The sequence below is a fragment of the Neolamprologus multifasciatus genome, chromosome 23, assembly GCF_963576455.1.
Source record: "Neolamprologus multifasciatus chromosome 23, fNeoMul1.2, whole genome shotgun sequence".
NCBI lineage: Eukaryota > Metazoa > Chordata > Actinopteri > Cichliformes > Cichlidae > Neolamprologus > Neolamprologus multifasciatus.
The window spans coordinates 21,213,692-21,236,550 of record NC_140460.1 but is presented as its reverse complement, the minus strand read 5'-3'; the positions used below and the strand labels follow the sequence as shown (position 1 = coordinate 21,236,550).

Here is a 22,859-nt window from a genome sequence, read left to right as displayed (position 1 = left end):
ACAGGAAAGACCCCAAGCTTGGGATCACATTTTTCCTCTCTTTGTTTGGTTTTGTGTAGTTATTATTATTCATTGTTCGTGTTCTCAAAGGGAGTTGACATTATTCGAGCTCTGATTGTCACGGTCTGCATGGCAGACTGTGGGGATGTGGAGAAGGAGGACCCAAATGCTAGACTCTTTGATGAATGCAATGCGGTAATTTACAGTGACGTAAAGAATGTCCACACAACAATAAATCCCCGTGCGTCCCTGACATTCCACTTTGTGTCTTCTCCAAGTGTCTGTGTGCCGTGAGGTCGCTCCCCAGTGCCCGCGTACTCCGTGCCTGCTGCCCTCGCACTTCCGTACTCCTGCCGGGAAATAATAGAGGCAGCTGTTAGAACAATAAACTTCACTGCGGCAAGCTCACACTCAAAAACTGAGCCGCTGGAGAACTGACAGGAAGTCTCACGCAATAATCCCACGTCGAGGAGCTCTCAGCCACACTGCTTTGTAGCTCCCCTGACAATTCTGATCATTAGCAGGTGTGTGATTCTCTCTCACAGGTGTGGCCAACCTCCAGCCTGAACACACCAACCAGGCCTGATGATGCCTGTAGACCGGTGCTCTGTACACACACACGTACACACACACACAAACCAGGAAGAAGAGGAACAGCAGCACCAAAAATATAATGTCCAGAACATATTCAACAACCCTGGGTCCCACGGACCCAGGTCTGTGACACTGATATTTTATTTTATGAAAAATGAGTACCAAAGGGGTAAAAGTTATTTCTTTTAATGCAAATGGGCTTACAAATCCTATTAAGCGAAGCAGAATTCTAACTAAAATGAAGAAAGATTGAGCACAAATTGTATATTTACAAGAAACCAACTTAAATAATAATGAATTGGCTTTACAAACATGTTCTCCTCATCCTCATCATACAAATCTGGCTGCAGGCGAGGTGTGGTGATCTTAATTTCTAATATTCTAAATTTTGAAAACTTGTCTGAAATTAAGGACAAAGAAGGGAGGTTTGTACTGGTTCGGGGAATGGTTGATGGTAACCTGGTTACATTAATAAACGTTTGTGTACCATATATTGTTAATATAATGGTGACAGAAACCCAAGGCCCACTGAGTGTGGTGGCGACCTGAACATTCGGCTGCAGCCAGATCTAGATGGCTCTAAATGAATCTAATGGAAGAATGCCGGGATCAAGTCGTTTGTATAAAAAAGTCTCTTCACTTTTTGAAGAGGTAGGTTTAATTGACGTATGGAGAAATCTTTTCCTTACAAGGAGAGATTATTCTCATTACTCAGCTCCAAACTCCCTTTACACAAGAATAGATTATTTTATGACATTTGGAAAAGATAGAGATAAAATTCAATCATGCGGGACGGGTACAATAGACACAAGTGACCATGCACCACCGTATCTGACAGTTGATTTAAACATATACCCCAAAACAGCTTTGCTTAAAGGTTTGCTTAAAATTTGGCTTACATAATAGAGTTATTGAAACGGTGAAGGCCTTATTTACTAATCCCACTGCAAGAATTAAAGTTAATGGTTGTCTCTCATATAGCTTTGCTCTGCAAAGAAGAAATAAACAAGGCTGCGCTTGGTCTCCACTTTTATTTGCGTTATATTTAGAACCTTTGGCACAATCAATCAGACAAAATAAAGACATCAAGGGAATAAACATTAAAAAATAGGAACATAAGATTGCTTGCTGCACAGATGACATATTAATATACCTAGGACAGCCCACAAACTCCCTACCTGAACTGTGCCAGAAATCTGGAAAATTATCAGGGTAAAAAACTAATATGATTAAAACTCAACACTTAGCTATAATTATAGCCCCACAGCTCACTTGGTTGCTCAATACCCAATGAGATGGGAAGCAAAATCACTAAAATATTTGTGAGTTATTATACCTAAAGACTTAACCAAGTTATTTGAGGAGAATTGCGGTTCGCTACAGAATAAAATTGTAGATAATATCAAACGATGGAATTTGATTCCCTTTATAACTTTATATTCACGAATTAAATCCATCAAAATGAATATTCTGTCGAGATTACTATATTTATTCCAAACACTACCAATACAAATTCATCAAAGCCAATGAATGGGACAGAATCATATCACGATGTATATGGGGAGGGAAGACAGGGATCTGTTTTAAAACCTTACAATTACAAAAAGAGAAAGGAGGATGGGGGCTGCCGTCACTAAAAAGTTACTTTCAGTCCGCTCAGCTGAAGACTGTGTGACATAAGCTATGAGGCACAATGGAAAAATATCGAGGAGAATGTGTTTTCTTCCTGAATACAAGCTATCCTGATGGACTCAAACATTCAAAAATATATAGACAAGGTTTATAACCCTTGGGTGAAGTGTACACTTAATGTATGAAAACATGTAGTGAGGGAATTTAAACTAGAACAAGACCTGGCATTATTTAAATGGTATGCTTATGACTCTGACTTTACCCCAAATAAATTGGACTCATGTTTTAAAAGTTGGTCTGCTAAAGGATTACCTACATTTGATAGTCTGATTAAAGATGGGAATTTGTTTTGATACATTGAAAGAAAAATACAATCTGAAAAAGCAGGATTTCTATCGATACTTGCAAATAAGACATTATATAAAGACGACAATTAGACGAGTGGTGTCAGACACTAATGTAGATATCCTTGATGCATGCTCAATCATCCAGGTAAGTAAATCTCCAAAAGTTGATTCTGTTTATCTGGACGTAGCGTTTTGTGTGAGAAACGTTTCGTCACTCATCCAAGTGACTTCTTCAGTCTCAGCTGACTGCAGATTTCCCCAATCTTATAAACAGTACATTTGCATAATGACTGAAACCAGCCCACTGAAGGAACAATGGAGGTTAAGGAGATTAAAGGTCAGTTCCTTAATCTTAAGATTAAGGAACTCAGACTTCCTCCTGCACACTTCATCTTGGCGTGCGGACACCAGGGTTTTCCCCCTTCACCCCAGGCCTCGTAGCGCAAACCAATCCAGATGTGTTCAGTTGTGTTATGTTTCGGCAGCCCTCTCTGATTCAGCAGCATCTCGGTCTCTGGTGCCACACTGGCCAGCTCATCGTGGTGCGCCCTGCAGTACTCTAGAGCTTCCTCCCAAGTCCTGCTCTTACTTAACACTTCTACACTTCACTTACCACCATTGCAGAAGAAGGTAGAAATGGGTGTTCTTTTAACATCATGCCATTTCTCTTTATGAGCACAGCTGTAATTTTCATTTGTTCTATTTTCAGGTTTATCTAATGCCCGGAAAAACTTGGACACCTCCCCTCCTCCTGACCAAAATCATTTGTCAGTGGAGCTCCTTTCCAGTCCTATCCAGATTTTGACACTGACATTGCTGAGCTCCTGAAGTTTGCTGATGTCATGTTCATGTTTGGCAGGGGCCAGGTGTCGTTCTTCCGACAGTAACTCTGAGCTTCAAGCCAAAGCATCTTCCCATCAATGTGAACATACTTGCAAAAAGTTTTAGAATAGCTTAGCAGAAGCAGGATGCACCTGAAGATTCGAGCCATTGTGGTTTTGCATGTAGAGCAATAAAGATCTAAAGAGGTGTGTTGGTGTATGATGGATCTGTGAGTCTTTTTGTCTGTCAGAAAGTATTTGGATATTTTCATAAAAAATTGTAGTGATTTATTTATATACTACATTTGTACACAGTATCCATTTGCATGCAACTCCTCCCTTTGGATCATAAGAACCGATTCTAAAATAGGAAAGCGCAGCAATTCAAAATGCAAACCCATGTTAGTTTTTTCCCCCTTTTTTATGTAAAAGAGTCAAGTAATGCTTTTCTTTGAGGAAGTAAAAGTTGTGGTAATTTAATCAGGCCAGCTTATTGCAGGTTGGTTGTCTAAAAATCCTATTCATTATTGTTAGCACGTAAAATTGTAATATTGTTACAAGGTCTTCCCTTAGGGCTGCTGTGAAAGTCCCTTTAGAAAGATGGATTACAACACCCTTATCGATTTTTTTTAACTTGCTTTGGGAAATTATAGTTCTTCTTTCACTTCACACTGGAAAAACAAATCAGATGTGTAATCTTTCTGACTGTCTGAATCAAAATCGAATCAAATTGAATAGAATCCGGGAACCATGAACTATAACAAGTTAAGTCAAGAGGCTTTATTGTCATTCCAACCATGTGCAGTGGTACAGTAAACAGTGAGGGAGACAATGTTCCACCAAGACCATGATGCTACATACAACATAGACAATAAACACAGGACTATATTAAGTCCAATGTGCAAAATGTGTAAAAAACCAAAACAAAGACAGTGCAACACCAGACAGAACAGAATGATACAGATACAAGACAGTGCAGACACAACAGTGCAATAGAAATGTGGAAAAGACTGAGAATTGTGCAAAAAGTAACTTGGTTTATGAAGGTGTGCGTGTGTGTTTGTGTGTGTCAGTCCAGTCACTGAGTGTTCAGGAGTCTGATGGCTTGGAGGAAGAAATTGTTTTGCAGTCTGGCAGTGACGGCCCGAATACTCCGGTACTTCCTGCCAGAAGGCAACAGGGTGAAGAGTATGTGTGAGGGGTGCGTGGGGGCCTCCACAACGCTGGTGGCTTTGCAGATGCAGTGGGTGCGATAAGTGTCTGTGACGGAGGGAAGAGAGGCTCCAGTGATCTTCTTGGCTGTTCGCACTATCCACTGTATGGTATTGCAACACCACCACCAACAGTGATGCAGCTGCTCAGGATGCTCTTGATAGCGTCTTGAAGCGGTGAGAATGGATGGTGGGAGATGGGCTTTTCTCAGCTTCCCAAGGAAATAGAGACATGGCGAGCCTTCAAATTTCAAATCAATTTGAGCCAAAAGAGTAAAACATGAAAGGCAGATATCTTCTATTAATCACCAGAAGGATCTGCTCTTCACTGCGAGAACACAAACTGTTTGTGTGCAGTTTGTTGCACAGTGTATTGCTAGCTAAAGGTCCAGCTGTTGCATTTCAAAAGGAGAGAAAAGAAGCTCTGGTGCTCATGGTCAGAGTAACGTTACATCAGAAGTGTAGCAGAGATGAATTTGCATTTAAGCTGATGATGCTTAGATTAATTTACTGAATTACAATTTTATGCCAACTATATACTTTCTATATAAAGGCAGTATACACAGCATAGTTTCAGTGTAGGGGATGTAAATCAGCAATGATAGCTTGTGAAGCTGCGTACATCTTGTTGAACTGAGTTGTGTAAATCCACAAGGAGAAACAGGTCAGGTGATCACATCATGTTCACTAAGAAAACCTACTGAAGCTCACATTATAAATTTTTGTAAGTTGTGATTATTTTTCTTGTGCTGAGACACGATACAGATCTTAGTGTTTTATGACCAGCTGAATTCCACTGTAACCTCTCTATTCTCATTCTACTGTTTAGGTGTGGAGGCAAAGTGTCATGAACCGCAGTGCATGCACACAAGCGGGATCCAAGGGCAGACTCAATGCACCTAATGCGAGCAAGAACAGTCTTTATTGTTTTAACAAAGGGTGACCCGGAACAACCAAGGAAGCGAAAACGTGGAACTGAAGAAAACCAAGAAGACAAACGACACAGGGAAGCCGTAATCGGGACCGTGGGAGGCTGAAACAGAAAGGGGAGAAAATTACTAGTGAGCCGGGAGATAGAGAGACACAACAGAACAGGGCTTTAGTAAGTGGCTTACGATCAGAGTGGGACCGTGGGACTCGGAAGGGGGAAAGTGTGTCTGTGGCTAGCGAATCCGAGGAAGCAGGGATGAGGTCAGATGATACACTTAGTGATCCGAGCAGGCTGGAGGACAGGCAGGTGGCAGACACAGATGCCGGATCGCAACCTAGGCACACGAAGGCAGAATTAACGTAGTTCACGTAACGCATATATACAAAGCTTTTTGCGGGAAGCCTAGTTACCACGGAGGGGTGACTAACGGACTGGCTTGGAGCATCCGTCAGCGCAGGGTTAAATAGTGCTCCAGGTATCCATGGGATGCAGGTGTGATGGTGATGACCCAGCCCGGGGGTGTGGCCACCAGGGCATCCCACACACTCCTCAGACACAGGGCCACGGACCATGTCACAAAGTGACCCACTACAATGTAAGCAACACAATTTTGTTTTTTAATTCTCTTTCACTGCTTGTGTTCCACACAAACGATTCAAACTAAGTTAATTTGTTAGAATTAGAATATTAATTAGAAAAAATTTTATATTCTATTCTACTAATATAATTTTATTATTATATTAATATAGCACAAGGTTCAGTTACCTTTGTACATTTCAAAGCCTGTATCTTTTTCGCTTTTACTAGAGTAAAAAACATATGTTCCTGTACGTCTTTAAAAAAAAAATACATAAAAAAAATAAAAAAATAAAACAGGACTTTTGCCACTTCTGCTAAGCCAATTCTTGTCAAATTGTCACATTTGATAACATGTCACTTTTTATCAAAATCTAAAGGTGGTGATGATATTTTAATATCTGGAGTTCCTGGCTGTATTTGTACATCTTTTTGTCAACACAAACAAGGATGTTCCTCATAGATATAGTGTATATCTCTGTCATCAAACCTCATCAATAATCCATGCAAAAAGTCAGTAGAATGCCAGACAGCTCTGCACACTGCAATATGTGTGGATTCACTCTGCATGCAAATATGAGAGTAGTCTCAAAATGTGAGAAACATCACTGTGAACAACAAAAAATCTGGAGTTTAATTTACTAACTTCAGGTTACACAGTTAAACACACATAACGAGAAGCAGGGCCGTGCAGAGACGTTTAAAGGGGCGGGTGCTCAAAGCTAAAAAGGGGCACATTGAACCAGGCTGAATAACAACAACACACATTCATCGAGAATCTAATATGGGCAACAAGGCAAAGCAAACGTAGCCTATGTTTTACCTGATGGGTACAATGTTGCTGTTAAGGTGTTGCTGCTGCTCCTGCTGCTGATAGTGCTGGAGGCAACAAAAAACAGAAATAAACTAGACTGTGAATCACTCTTTGCTTCTCTTCTTCCTTCCATCCCATCATTTCATATATCACTCTCCACTTGCTGTCCATCTGAGAACAAGGCACAACTTGCTATTGCAATAAACTATTATTTAATTATCCATACTTAACAACTCTTACACTTAATCTATAATAAAATGATGACATAAAAATGTTATAGAAGCAAAACATTTCAGTTGTGCTTATTATTTTTGTTTATACTGGAATACCTCTCCAACAACTGGTACATGTGTTAATGTTACCTGTGCTCTTTGTAATCCAGCTGCTGAGGGATCCACTACCTTTAGTAGCCTCACACAGCTCCTACTGTTTCCTCCTCATGTCCTTACCAGCCATGTCTGGACAATGTTATATCACGAGTAATAATTTAAAAATCCATATCCATAAAACACACACATGCACACACAGTAACTTTTTAGACCTTCTTCAGAATACTGTATATACTGTGGGCACAAGTTTCCATCATGGTGCTGATCCAGAATCCTTCCCTTATTATTTATTACTAGAGCTACAATAATAAAGCAATGAGGGGGAAAAAGTAATAAATATGAAATAATGTATTTATGATGATTCCATTTGTTTCACTATCCACTCTGTGCAGGGGGAAAGCTTATTACATTTTTAAACTGTAGAGATACAATAATTTTGCTGCTGTAAAATCAGCATTTTGTCTTATTTAAAATATAAATCTAATATAATCTGTTTCTTAATGTATGTTCTTTAAAATACAGTGTGTTTTTTAAATATTATAATTATAATCATTATTATGTGGACATGCATATTAGATCGTTTTTTAGTGAAATATAATCCCTCCAGAAAGGCAGGAAAAGCCCGGAAACTTACTTTAAAACTAAATATGTTCTAAATACTTTAAAACTAAATATGTTCCCTAAAACGGTGGACAGAACTACAGACCCATGACAGCCTTACACAGGTAGCCAGCAGCTATGACCAGCACTACTTGTGCAGTTAATAAAAGGACAGTTATGTTTGTCACGCTGTTGCACACACAGCACGCTCGTTTGTTTCAGTTCATCAGTTGCAACAAGACAGCTTACCAACGCGTACGTAATAAGCTAATACTCCTGTGTGCTATACACTACAGTGTACGCTGTACACCTACTCACTGGTTTTGTCGCATCAGTCTGTGTCTCTGAGTTAACTTGTGTTTCTCCTACAGCTCCGGACCACAAAAAATGCGCGTGCTCTTTGTGAGCTCATTCCCGACTCGTAACCAGCGCGTTCTGCCGTCAAGGGCGATCATTGGTTAAATGTGATCATGTGACTAATACAAGCCAGATCCTTTTATTTAGCAAAACTATGATTAATAGCTAAATATTATTGTTGAAGGGGCACAGACAGGACTCCGCACGCACACACACATATAAAATAATAATAATAATAATAATAAATTAAAAAAACAATTGCCTCAACAAAAGGGCACTTTGGGAACCCATCAGGAAAGGGGCGGGTGCTCAAGCCCCTTCCCCCCCCCCCCCCCCCCCTCTGCACGTGCCTGACGAGAAGCGATTAACACCTCACGACCAGCTCCCGATCATCAATCGCTTGGTCGCGAGGGTGTCACCGCAGTTTCTCACACTGCGCACGCGCAAACAAATGTCAGCGAAAAAGACGGCGCAGCACAGCAGTGCAGCGTGTGATCTGGACACAAGCGATGAAAGCACAACTTGTAGAACTTTGGAAAGCTCATCCGAGCCTTTTCGATGTGGCCTCACAAAATTATCACGACCATAACAACCGTGAAAATAGTTGGATAGACATTGCTGCTCAATCACAGCTGCCTGATCAATGTTTTTCATTAGCAATTTAGCAAAGTTGATGGCGGTGGTGTGCGTGTCTGTGTGAGTGAAAGACAGAGAGGGAGAGCGAACGACATAATTTCGGTTATAACCTTCATTTTATGGACGCGCAGTGTGAGCACTCGGGTCGCATCAGAGCATCGGGTCGTATAGTGTGAGACCCTGCATCGTGACCTACGAACTTCTAACCCCTGCGAGTCAATCGTACAGTTTGAGCAGGAGCTGAATCGCGCGACTGACAAAATCGCACAGTGTGAGCCCGGCATTAAGCGAGAGGTCCGCATCTGGGTTCGCTAACTCACCTGCCTTGACAATTTCTGCATTAATATAGCTAAAAAAAAAATCATCTGAGTTTGTAAAACGATTTATAAGAAACCAGTGAAGAACCCAATTAGGCAGTCTTAGACTTAATGGATGAGTTTGGTCACTTCAGGGTATCTGGTTCTGGACTATTTCAAGCTGAACGTTAAGATTTGTTCCAGTTTTTCTTATTTGAGTTTGATAGTTATTTGTGATACATTTGATCACAAATAACTACCTTTTAAAAATTTAACCATACATTTTAATCACTTCTAAGATGGGCCAAGCCCGATTTGATAGATAATGCAAAGCCATTCACATTTTCTGGAGTAATTCTACTAACAAACAAAGCAAAAATACACAAGCAGTCAAACACACACATGCACACACACTAGGGTTCACACTATTGTTCACAAATTGAAACTCGGGTTTTGTTGCACAGAGACTCTAAACATATTTTTCATGTGCTTAAGTCAAATGTAGGTGTTACTTGGCTTCACACCAAACAAACAAATCATATTTTTGTATGCCAAGTGGAAGCAGTTTTTCATATTTTTTCAACAAGAAATCAACATTAAAGACGGCTCAATAAAAATATATATTAAGGATTGGCTTACTGGCAGACGAAGCAAACATCAAGGCAGGGATGATTGCCATCTGGTCTCATTTATTTGCATCTGTGCAATTAAAAAAAAACTGTATAAGAAAGTGTAAAAACTAACCAAGAGCAAAAGGACACTCAGTAATCAACTAAAATCAAGGTTGGTCCATAACTATAGGGCAGCAAGCTAGGACATACAGTATGCATTTGGTGTTGGTGGCAGATGACGTCTCAACAGTCCTCCATCAAAATCTAGTGTAGGACACTGCTGCCTTTTATTCACGTTTTTATGTGTCAGTTTATGGTGGAAATGTTTATTTTTATATAAAGGAATAAAAACCCTTTCAAATATTTATTCTTAAATAATATTGTCCCTGTTTGAACTATTTTATAGACATAAATGTCTAAGTAACCTTTGCCTGCACTACAACTTTGAGCAATCTTTGAGTCAGTTCTGAGTATATTAACTCCTTCAATTTGCAAAGATTAGAAAGAGCAGTGAGCCTTTTATGTGTCAGAAAGTATTCTGATAATGCAACCATCTCTAGTTTTAAGGAGTCAAATGAGTGACAGCTGTTCACGTGTGTTTATGTTTTTAACCAACTTGTGAATATTTTTCTATTGTGAGCAGAGTTACAACAAGCAGCTGATAAATCAATTAGTTACTAATCACAAATCTATATACAATATAAAATCTATATTTCTGTGTAAGTATGGCCTAAAGTTTCATCTGATTTCATAAAAACGGGTGAAAAAAGAAGCCACTTCAGCTTCAGCACTTCAGAAGTTTTAGGCCTAATGCCTTTGGCAGGGATTCCAAATTTGAATTTGATCACTTGATCGTGGAGGATATCTGGTTATGAATTATTTCAAGATAAACATCAAGATTTTTCCAATTAATATTAATTATATTAATATATATATATATATATTTTTTTTTGTGATCATGCAAGTCATAATTTCCCGTTTTCCCAATCCTGACCAGTTAATAAATCTTTCATATACATCTGTTTCCAGTTTAACTTTGAAGTTTGATCACTTCTAAGATGGGCCAAGCCCCAACTTTAATACAAGGCCATCCATACTTTCTGGAGTAATCCAACAAAACTCCACATTGCTGCACAGACAATGAAGTTGAGGTTTTGTTGCATCAAAGACATCAAACAAATTTTTTATTTGCATGAAGTAAAATTTAAGTGTTGCTTGGCTTCACATCAGAAAAACAAATTAAATTTTTGTATAACAAATGGAAGCAGTTTTTCATATTGTTGCGTCATCTTTTGTGGAAAACAAATGAAGACGTCAACAAAACATCTTCAAAGGTGAGTCAAAAAATGCTAATGACCACGACCTGGTCTCTTTATTTACAATGTAAATTGTAAATATAGTAGAGGCAACTGTATTTATGTAATGAAAAAACAACTTATAAATAATTGTTTAGCTTGAATTCAAATAAAAGAATGATAGCAATATGTTAATGAATATAGTAACACAAGATGTGAAAAAGCATTTAAGACTATTGGTCACACATTGGTTCAAAATTTATATTAGAATACAACATAAGACATCTTGAAGTTTTTAATGAAATTGTAGTACAGTGTTATCAGCAATTTTCAAATGAAGATGCAAAGCTTTGTCATTTCTGCTTATGGCATAAACGCAGCGGTGTATGTCACACAGTGAATTAGCTAAATATGAAATGGTAATATAGTACCTTACAGTCCCATGCAGAGCTACAAGCAATGTGAGAACAACAAGGCAAATAGTTTAGCAAACAGCCCCACCTTTCAAAGCACTGGTGAGAATAACACAGCAGACACCACAGGTACATTTTTATGCGACCTGCAGAGAGGGTTTTCAAAAACATATGAAACCTACATCACTCTGAGGTGAAATCCTACCTAAGTTACTTTTCAAGAATGAAAACTTAGATAAGATGTGCAAGAATAGCCTTGGGAAAAAAAAACTGCAGTTGTATTTAAATATGTTTGCTATTTTTCACTTTCAAAAGGTTTCCTAAAAAGACTACACACACTCCTTCCAGAATAATGGAAAAGCCAACATCAATCTTCTAACAAGACAGAAATAAAACAAATGCACATCAAAGATATCAATCAGGTATTAGCCTGGAAATCAAAACTCACTACTAAGCTCAGTAGCAAATAAAACTGAGTCTCTCTTCACAGTCACGAGCCTCCCAAACATTATTACTTCTTGTCATCTGGAGGGCTGCACACTCCATCTTCCCATGTGGACATGATGGTTTTCTGCCTTCACTCCAGGCCTTGTAGCCCATCTCCTGTCCGTCTACCCACAGCCAGTTCCCAGCCAGGAAATGCAATCCGATCCAGATGTGCTCAGTGGTAATGTGTTTCTTTAGCTCTTTCTGGATCAGCATCATCTCAGTCTCTGATGCCACGCTGGCCAGGTTGTTATGGTGCTTCCTGCAGTACTCCAGAGCTTCCTCCCAAGTCTTTTCTTCCCTCCCTACTTCAGCGCTGTAGCAGAAGAAGTGCAAGCGACTATCAGGATAATCACGCCACTGGCTGTTATAAATAACACCGTAGACTTCTTCCGGCTGATTGTCTGGTTGACCACTTGCCCAGAAAAAGCTGGATACCTCCGTGCCTCCGGACCACATCCATTTTTGACTTTCTGAGGAATTCTTCTTCAATCCTATCCAGATGCGGTCATTGGAATTGCCAAGTTTCCCAAGTTTGAGATTATCCTGTTCATTACTGACAGAGGCCAAGTCTGTGTGATGCTCCCGACAGAAACTCTGAGCTTCATTCCAGGACTTGTGTTCCTTAATGTAAACATACTTGCTAAACGTTCCAAATAAGCTCAGCAGGAGCAGGATGCAGGTAACGATCTGATTCATTGCTGTCTTGTTAGAAAGAGTTCTGGGGAGCGGTGAGAGGTTTGAAAGATATTTGCTGGAGCTCTGAGCCATTTATCTATCAGGATTTATTTGCATAGGGCGTTCCTTTGATTTGCTGAAGGTATCAGTAATTTGTTTATCCTTCAAATTTTCTAGATTTCTGCACTAGTAGGACCTACAACCAAAAAAGGAAAAATACAAGACAGTTAAACAAGAGTGATCTGTGACTGTATAACTCTGCTAGTGCTCAAAGTTCCTCCAGAATACGAGTGAGTTCAGTCATGGAATTTAGATCTACATATCAGGATCTGGGTTATATTGAGAAATTTTTATTTGGTGCCATCATTTATTCACAGCATTCAGGAAAGCCAGGGAGTTCGGAGTGGTTTGAGTGGGGAAATATGTCAAAAATCAAGAAGCAGTACTTTTTGCCGACACTGTTTTTCTTTTTCTATTCTATTGGTTTTGGCCAGAGGGGCCGATGGTGCGATATGGCAGCCTCGCTTCTGTCAGTCTGCCCCAGGCAGCTGTGGCTACAACTGCAGCTTGCCTTCACCAGTGTGTGAATGTGAGAGTGAATGAATAGTGGAATTGTAAAGCGCTTTGGGTGCCTTGAAAAGCGCTATATAAATGCAATCCATTATTATTATTATTATTATTATTATTATTATTAATATTATTATTATTATTATTATTATTATTATTATTATTATTATTATTGTTGTTGTTGTTGTTATTATTATTATTATTATTATTATTATTATTATTATTATTATTATTATCATTCCTCAATGATAGACCATGACGCTAGGATAAATGTGGCTTTAAAAGAAAACACTTGAAAAGAGACATTCTACCTGTTTTGAACTTTTCAAGATGGAATCTGTTTTTTTCTATGCCTGTAAGACTGATCTATTGCAAATAACCAACATTCAAAACAACCAGGAAGCATTAATATCGTGAAATGTTAAACATATAAAATAGTAGAGACGCTATTCTTTTACCTTATCAGAATCAGAATACTTTATTAATCTCAAAGGAAATTATGATTCTTCCTATGGGTTGGAGGTGAACATGATTTGTAGACCATTAGGGTGGAGTTGTATACCTCTCTGGGGATATTGAGTGGGCATGGTGTAACACATCTGTACTTTATTAATGGCATTTCAATGTAGTGTCATTTAAGCAACATTGAAATCATTATTATGAAGATCTTCTGTAAATCTGGTCAGTGCATAACTATTCTAATGACAGTATTTGAACTGGAGCATTGATTGAGCTGTGTATATTGTTTTTGTTGTGTTTATCAGTAACAAGACTTTTTCACTATTTGCAAAAACACTTTGACCATACATTAACCAAGTATTCTACAAACACTTAGATCTACCTTCCACACTCTTTGATAAGGTAACACATTGTTCCTTATTGTAGAGTCTTTGAATCCCTTGCAATTTTTGCACATTGTTACACATCTGGTGATCATCACTCATCATAATCTTTGTTGGGAAATTTTTGCAGCTCACCTATTGCCAAGCCAACTTTGTTTACAAAGCACTTTAAGAATAGCGAGCACTGGCCATCTCTCCATTTGTATCCCTGTAGCATGTTGGAGCAAAAGTCCTCTGTCAGCTTTTGCAACTGAAACCTCATGAGCAGCTTCATTTATTATTTGCCTGTTAAAAATATTTCACAGCCTCAGATAATAATTAGATTGTATGAGCAAACTTTGAGAGAGTTTAACAGTTGACTTTCAGTGCACGTGATCATTGTATGATAGCAAACTGTAAATGACAGCAGAAAGTGTCTCTGCTGCCCTCTACAGTAAGTGTTCAGAATGGTTCTGTCAGGGTTCCTGGGTGCTTGACCCAGTGTTTTCAGTTTGTTCATGTTCTCTGTTTATTTTCCACATGTTCACAGTTTCTGTTTTATTATGTTAGCCATCTGTCTGTGTGTGTTATGTTCTCTTCCACTTCCCGTGGATTATTAGTTAGATTAGTTCAGCTGTCTACTCACTGGTCTCTAATCATCATCGTATTTAAACCCTCAGTTCCCTCAGTTCATTGTCTTGTCATTGTTGTCATCAGTTTTGCATCTGTGTTCCAATACAGTTCAGTCAGTCTTTCAGTTCAGCCAGTAAGTTAGTTGTCCATCTCATGTTCTGTTCATCCTGCCCACATAATAAACACCAGCCTTCACCAAGCCATGAGTCCAGTGTTTGGGTCCTCTCTTCCTTCCTTCCACACTGTGATGCCCTGATAGGTTCCTGCAAGTGCTTACACTAAATGCAAACAGTTAAGGTTGCACCTCCAGTTTTTTTTTTCTTTGCCCTCAATCTCAAAGATGGTTTCAACATCTTTTATTTCTTCTTTGCCATCTTTATCCTTGGCATTAGATTCTAATTCTAGTGGTGGAGACGAAACACCCATGCACTTACCCGACCTCAACATCGTTTAATCTTTCTGTACTTCACTGCAACCTTTTTAATTTGGCATGCAGTTTGAATTTTTAAGTTCCTCAAACAATCCTAGTGTTGTAGATTCTATGTTATAACCCTTGAATGCTTCTCTCTCTACTCAAGCTATGCAAAGCATTGACAGGTATGGGTAAGTCTACTGCTAAACATGATGACTTGACCAGATAGGTTTGGAAAACTGCATTTTGTACTTAATTGGGTTGTTGCCCAATATTAACATTGGTCTGACGATACTCTTTTACAATACTTTACATTGTAAAGAACTCTGGACTGACACTGTGATTGTTTCAAACTCTGAGTAGAAGCTCTGATTAAAAACAAAAAAGCAAAAGTATATAAAAGAGTAATACCATGACAAGGTAATTGCACTTTGTGTCATTTAGCTCAAGTCATTTTGCTATGAATAACATAAAATAATAACTAAGATTTTTTGAAAAGTGTGAGTGCATTCATAGTGTTACTTAAGTGCAGTTGCCTATGCAGTCATGCAATGTCCACAGAATATAAACTATGCACAGCAAAGCCTGTTAAAGGTGACTGAACAGTAGTAGTCTCTTGAAGTTCTCTTTGAAGGTATTGGTGTGGCTCTAAACCAGAGCGAGAGGAATTGTGGTGCACAGCTGGGTGGGAACTCAGTGAGATGCAAAGTGCTGTGAGGCATAAACTAAACAGAAATCAAACAGAAGAAACATGCAAACAAGGCTAAAACAAGAGAAGATTCCAGTCCTCTTTAAAAGGCACAAAAATCTTCCATGATTTGATGGTAAAATATGCTCAAATCATAGCCTAGCCAGTTAACAGCAAGATTAATGGACTAAAGGAGGGGGCCTAAGGGTACATTTTTCACCATCTTACAATGCTGTGATTGCAGCCATTCCCCAACTCTCTCTGTGAATGGTACTCATGGCCATTGATCAGTGGGCTTTGATTAATGGTCATGAGAATTTGCATAATTATGATGAAGGAACTGACCTCCCAGCCCACTGTTCCCTCAGTGGGCTGGTTTCAGTCATTATGCAAATGTACTGTTTGGAAACCTGCACAGAGCTGAGACTGAAGAAGTCACTTGGATGAGTGACGAAACGTTCCTCCCACTGAAAACACTACGTCCAGATAAACAAAATCAACTTTTGGAGACTGAAGATTAAAAAGTACTTATTGTTAAGTTGCTGCTTTGTGAAGAAAGCAGAATGCTGTACAAGCTCAAGATTATGATCTATGTTACCTGATAAATGTGTGATTAAGGTTTTGTGTAATCAGTTCAGCTGAGACGAGTGATAATGGAGGGGATCTTACTCTGTCATCAAGGAGGAGGAAACTAGTTCCACTTTACCACAACAGTAAAATAAAAAAAGATGACATTTTTTTTTAATGCTATGTGACAGGTTTACTAAGTGAGGCAAAATACTGTAACGACACAATCGCAGACATGGTAATAGTGGTCTGTAATTTATATAATGAGATACAGCCAGTTCACTTCACTATAAAACAGCATTGTGCAGAGAGAATGCAAATTAGTGGCTCAATAATCGCAAGGAGGGAGTGTGAGGTAGAGCACTGCAGGCCTACTAACCAAAATAATGCAATGTGAGCTCAGGTTTCACGCAAGTTTTCCTCTCAGATAGCTGAGAAGAGAATGACTGTGCTTTTGATATAATAAATAACTTGCTGAGCACGGTGCAAAGGGTTCTGAGGATTAGGACTAGGTGTAGCGCATTTACCCAGTAATCCCCCACCCACTTTGCCTTGATCTCAATGAAGTTTTCATCTAGGAAAAGAGGTTAGGAATAGGGACTAGGAGGAACTTTTGGAATGTACCCATTGTCTCATCATTTCCCTCTCAAAAACCTGCTTCTTAGATGGAGCACCTGAAATCAGCAAGTCCTGATAGTATGGAACAATTTGTCCACAAGATGGAGCCACAGGTTCAGGCTTGGACTGGATGAGTGGCTTCCAAACAAGTAATGTCATGTACTTCCGCTTGTGAATAATCTTTCTCACATCAGGATGATGGACTTCAAATTGTTTCAAAATTTCCTTATATCCCATCTGAGATTGATGGGCAGCAATAAATGCTTCTGGTAAGATTACTGCTCCCTGCAGTATTCTTTTTCTCCTCCACCACTACTGCGCTGTAGTAGAAGAAGTGTAAGAAGAGAATTTGCATAAAGCAAAGCATAGGTCTTGCTCAATGTCACATTGGACAAACAAATTAGAGTAGAATTTTGCTTTAATGGTTAGCCTGGAAGTGCAATAAATACAAATTCAAACAAAAAAAGTGATTTTGGACATTAGACATGAAAGATTTATCAGAGGCTCAGTATTAGCAAACTTAGCTACTTTGGACTTGCATATGAGAGCATGAGGGTGGGAATGGATGTTTGTATCTGTGTGTGCCTGTTCGTTTGTGTCTATATGTCAGGTCGGGTATCAGACGCCACCTCTCTGGGGACATCTCAGGCCCTCCAAGGTATGGAGGCCTATCTCCCCCACCACTCCCCCTGCCAGTGGCAGACGCCCTCAGACATTGGTGCATTGGTGGTTCTTTGTGTCCGGGGATGGGCGTCCAGGTACGCACCGGCTCACTCCTGGTGGCTGCTTGTCGGGGCCTGGGGCTCGCTCGGGCCACTTCGGGGGTGGGGTGCCCTCGGCCTCTCGGCCTGGGGCTCGGTCACTCTGGCACAGCTGACTCACGGGCACGTCACTACAACCCCCCCCCTTTTTAAGTCATATCTTCTAAAGAACCTGGTCACAAAATTAAGTCCCTTGACCATCAAGGCACCTTTGGTTAATATTTAAATTCTACAGCTCATCTGGGTTCTCGCTACATGCTTACAAGGCACAAAGTTTGCCAACAGTCCCACCCTTCTCAAACCAAGGCTTCCCTGTGTCCTTGAAGACTCATTACTTAAATACTTTTTTCTATTTAATTTCTGAGGCAAAAGAGGAAAAAGAATTTGTTTCAAACTCATTTTTAACACTTTTATTATTATTGTTGTTGTTGTTGTTGTTTACATTGTTTCACCAGCCACATAAGAGTGAAATAAAAATACAAATACACACCAGAGAGTAAAATTCAAGCAAACTAAAGTGGCCCAAATACTTATGGACCTAACTGAACTACACTTCTTCTGCCTAGCCAACATTTAAACAGATACATGTGCACACAAATATCATAATTTCAAAACAAAACAAAAAACAACAACAACTGAGTCGAAATGAACTTTGTTAGTGTTGCTGAAAAGAGATGAGTATAATTAGTAAGGTGTGTTTTTATTTTGCATCTTTATCAGTTTTATCAATATTTTAGTTTCTTATCATTTAGAGATTAATTTTACGCTTTTACAAGACACAAAATAAGTAGGAAACAACCAAACTAAGCACAATAAACACACTACTTTAGTAGCAAATAAAATTGTGTCTCTCCGCGCAATCATGTGCCTCCCAGACACTCAAACTCCCTCCTGTCACCTGTAGGGCTCCACACTTCATCTTGGGGTGCGGGCACAGTGGTTTCCCCTCTTCACTCCAGGCCTCGTAGTCCATCTCCTGTCTGTCCACCCACAGCCAGTCAAAAAGCGCAAGCCAATCCAGACGTTATTAGTTGTGTTATGTTTCCTCAGCTCTCTTTGGATCAGCATCGTCTCAGTCTCTGATGCCACACTGGCCAGGTCATTGTGGTGCTCCCTGCAGTACTCCAGAGCTTCCTCCCAAGTCTTTTTCTCCCCGACCACTATTGCTCTGTAGCAGAAGAAGGTTCTTGGATAGCTATATACACTGTGCCATCCATTTTTGTAAATACTGCCATAATTTCTGCCTGTTTCATTTCGTGGTTCACCTGATGCCCAGAAAAACCTGGTCACCTCCCCTCCTCCTGACCACATCCACTTGTTTGTGTATGTGGAGCTCCTTTCCAGTCCAATTAAGATGTAGCCAATGTTATTCTTGATCTTCCTAAGTTCTGCAATATCACGTTCGTTATTGACAGCGGCCAGGTCTGTGTAGTGCTGCCGGTAAGATAAAGATGCATCCCAATACCACATCTTGTCAACGTGAACATACTTGCTCAAAGTTCCAGATGAGCTCAGCAGGAGCAGGATGCAGGTGGAGAGTGGATGCATCGCTCTCTTGATTTCAAACGGGTTTTGAAAATGTATGTGCGTGAGCGGCTCTTTCATTCTCTGAATCACACCCACACAACCATATACACTGGTCTTAGTCTAAGTAATTCCTTTCCAGTCCTGATCAGATACCGTCATTAGGTGAGGTCTATCTAACAACTCAAAACGTCACCCCAAGTCTTTTTGTCCTCAGTATAAACATACTTGAAAAAACTTCAACACATTCTCATATTTGAGAAATACACTGAGCTACTCCTTGCCCCCAGTGCATTCATCCAATGCAAATCAATTTAGAACTTTATTTATAATGTTTGTGCAATGGAGGGGCAAACTTACAAATTCAGAAGGAAATCAAAATTTATTTCCCTCACTTTATCCATGTAAAGGGGTAAATGTAGAGACGAGCTAGATATAGTCAATTTACCTAAAAAAAAAAAAAGAAAAATATTTGCATGGGATTTCCCTTTCTTCATCTGGAATGATGAGCTTACAGGAACTATGTGAAAACCTGCAATTCCTGCTCATTTGTGTTTTTGTTTACCAAATCAGCGTAAATCAGCACTTTAGAATTACATAATTTTAATAATACATTTACAGTACTATCCTGGGGTTCCCATTGTCTTCACTGTATTACAGATACTCTATAAATTTGACTATGAATGATTAACATGATTTCTTAAAATAATAATATAAAAGATAGAATGAGAAGGTCCATTACTTGGCATTTGTAGGAAAATGTTTGCAGATCAAAATGTAAAGTCACTGCCTGGGTGTGTTTGGATGAATGACAGAACAGAGCTGTCAAGGTGTGCTGTGGCAGCCAGGATGAAGGACCCAAACACAGGACTCGAAGTTTCTTATGCTCAAATTTCATACCAAATCTTGGATTTCCAGCAGCAACCCATCTTCCTTGCACTCAGTACGTAATCCAGAGGCATATTCTGACCAACCTGGCAGTGACACATGACTCACTGACCTTTTTTTTATTATTATTATTAGTCATTATTCAAGCAGCTCACAATCTTCTGGTACATCATAAATAATTCATTACTGTGCTCTATATGATCAAAATTAGCATTATCACACAAAAAAACATCCCTTTGTACATTAATATTGCTCAAACTTAGATTTCAGGCAGTACAACTTACTGACAGATAGATGTCAGAAACTGTCGAAGCAAACTTGCCTTTATTTCTACATTCTCAGAATTTAGTTCCATATAAACAGGAATGCGGTCAGTTGTTGCCAAAGGATACAAAATCTCAACTTTAAGTAAGGATTCATGTGCATCAGCAGTGGATCCCAGGACTATGGTCAAAGCTTGTGTGCACCACAGGCAGGGATCCTCACAAGGCTGTTCAACCTCTCCCTGACTCATGCCACAGTTCCCACCCGTCTGAAGGCCTCCACCATCATTCGTATCTCCAAAAGGACTAATGGAGACAGCCTCAATGACTACACACCTGTAGCCCTCACATCTGTCATCATAAAGTATTTCAAGTGGATATTGTCTCTTCATGTCAGAGATTGTGCAGTCGGAGAGATGAACAGCTAAACCATGCTAACCACACAGTTTAATTCAAAGTTGTAAAGGAAACTTATTAGCTGACTGGCAAACAAAATGTAACTGCCTCTGACAGTCATGAGAGTTCTACAAAGCAACAAAGATCCAGTGGATCATTTATGCTGGAGCCTTTTGGATGTGTATAGATCATCGTTTTCAGTCACTTAACCAGTTATTGAGAATACACAGTTGCTGATAATGTGTACTTTGAATACTTTAAAATATTATTTATTTAGGTAATTCAAACTAATTTCACTAAAGGTACTGTTGAGACACTTATTTGGGGAAGTTGTTACACCACTCTAAATAGATTTTGAGGCAAAACAGGTTTTGTTTGGCTCTACGTGGAACAAACAAATTAGATTTTGGGATGTATTAAATAAACTAGAGGAAAAAAATTTAGAGCACTTCATAATACTTGCTTGTAATTAGATTTTCACACAGTGAAATGTTGATTTAATTTGATTTTTTAAATGTATTTTTTTATTGTACTTTGAGGGTTAATAGCACAAAATTGAACAATTGTATAATTGTGTAGTGCAGAGATTTATGTGATTTCTGGTTATGTACTGAAACTTGTGATTTAATAATAACATGACCAAACGACGCCTGGCTCCTCCTGTCCCCTCAGGTCAGTCTCTTGCTTGGAAAACATATTCCCCTTGATAGGAAATGTTTTAATAACTGATTTTCAGTTTACCTCTTGTGTAATTTGTCATACTCCAGTCTTTCCTTCATGTTCGTCATCTTCACGAATGCCCTCTTGATAGCCACCCTTCCACAAAGAAAACACGCAAAAATATTATTTTATGTCCGTCAGCTTATCTTTGGTGTTCTTCTAATGACAGAGGAAGAGGAAGTTGAAGACCTTTACTTGTTAGGTACATATTAGATAAATCTCTCTTTATGCTTGTATTTCTGAATCTCGCTCTCCTCCAGGACTGGCCAAGACTCCTTTGTCAGTGTTGGAACTGAAACCTCATCAGGAGGATTGGGTAAGTTTACCAGCATCAGATATCCTCAGCTTCATTTATTCCATATCGGTTTAAAGAAGTGAAAAGACATTTCAGGATTAAAGATTTCAAATCATTCATAAGTAGATTATTTTAAAAAGCTTTAAATGTTCATTCAATCATTCTCTGCCACTTATCCTTTTCAGGTTCACGGGGAGGCTGGAGCCTATCCCAGGTGTTTTAGGATGAGAGGCAGGGTACACTCTGGACGGTTCGCCAGTCTGTTGCAGGGCTAGCACATAGACACAGACAACCATTCGCACACATTGACACCTATGGGCAATTTAGAGTTTCCAATTAACCTCTCCCCACTAACTGCATGTCTTTGAACTGTGGGAGAAAGCTAGAGTACCTGGAGTGAACCCACACAAACACAGGGAGAACATGCAAACTCCACACAGAAAGACCCCAGCCTGATAGTGGTATTGAACTCAGGACCTTCTTGCTATGAGGTGCTAACCACCATGCCTAAACATATCCTAGTTAAATAGCAGCTATTGAACCTTTACTGAAGCCTTCCAGTGCAGTGTTCTGTGTAAAGAACTGAAAGAACATTTCAGGATTAAAGATTTTAAATAATTCCTGGCTAGATCCTTAACAAGCTATAAATGAAATTATGTTCAGTATATGCGAATCACTGGTGTATGACAAGACATTGCAGCCATATAATTACAGTTTTTTCTGATTGCTTAAGCACATTTTTTGTAACTATTGGCTATTTTTGCAAAACTCTACACACAAATAAGAAAACCTGTCACCCAATTATCAAAACATTGTAGTTCTCTTGCAAAAGCGAACACAGCTAGATTAACTCTTCACACCTTCGTAAAAATGGTGTTTTCGTATCAAACAGTACACACAAGCCATCATCTACTAAGCACACAATGCGCCAACTGCACACTGATGGTATGAATACAAAACACATCTGGCTTTTGCTTTCTCTGTGCACAACGTAGGCTACATCAGTTTGAGCTCATACTTTTGTCATAGATCCATAAGCATAGACGGATCCAAACTTCAAGTACTGGTGTTTATTCACA

General features: G+C 39.3%; 1 protein-coding gene and 2 pseudogenes across 1 annotated transcript; all 3 read right to left on the bottom strand.

The window, feature by feature from the left end:
* Window positions 1-2,911: 2,911 nt before the first annotated feature.
* Window positions 2,912-3,801, bottom strand: LOC146491502 (uncharacterized; annotated as a pseudogene).
* Window positions 3,802-11,155: 7,354 nt separating this feature from the next.
* On the bottom strand, window positions 11,156-13,182 carry LOC146491501 (putative C-type lectin domain family 20 member A). The gene has a single exon (XM_085149964.1). It carries the CDS (start codon window positions 12,718-12,720, stop codon window positions 11,920-11,922), a length of 801 nt encoding a protein of 266 aa, XP_085006090.1. The 5' UTR covers window positions 12,721-13,182; the 3' UTR covers window positions 11,156-11,919.
* Window positions 13,183-17,953: 4,771 nt separating this feature from the next.
* Window positions 17,954-19,917, bottom strand: LOC146491500 (uncharacterized; annotated as a pseudogene).
* Window positions 19,918-22,859: the final 2,942 nt, after the last annotated feature.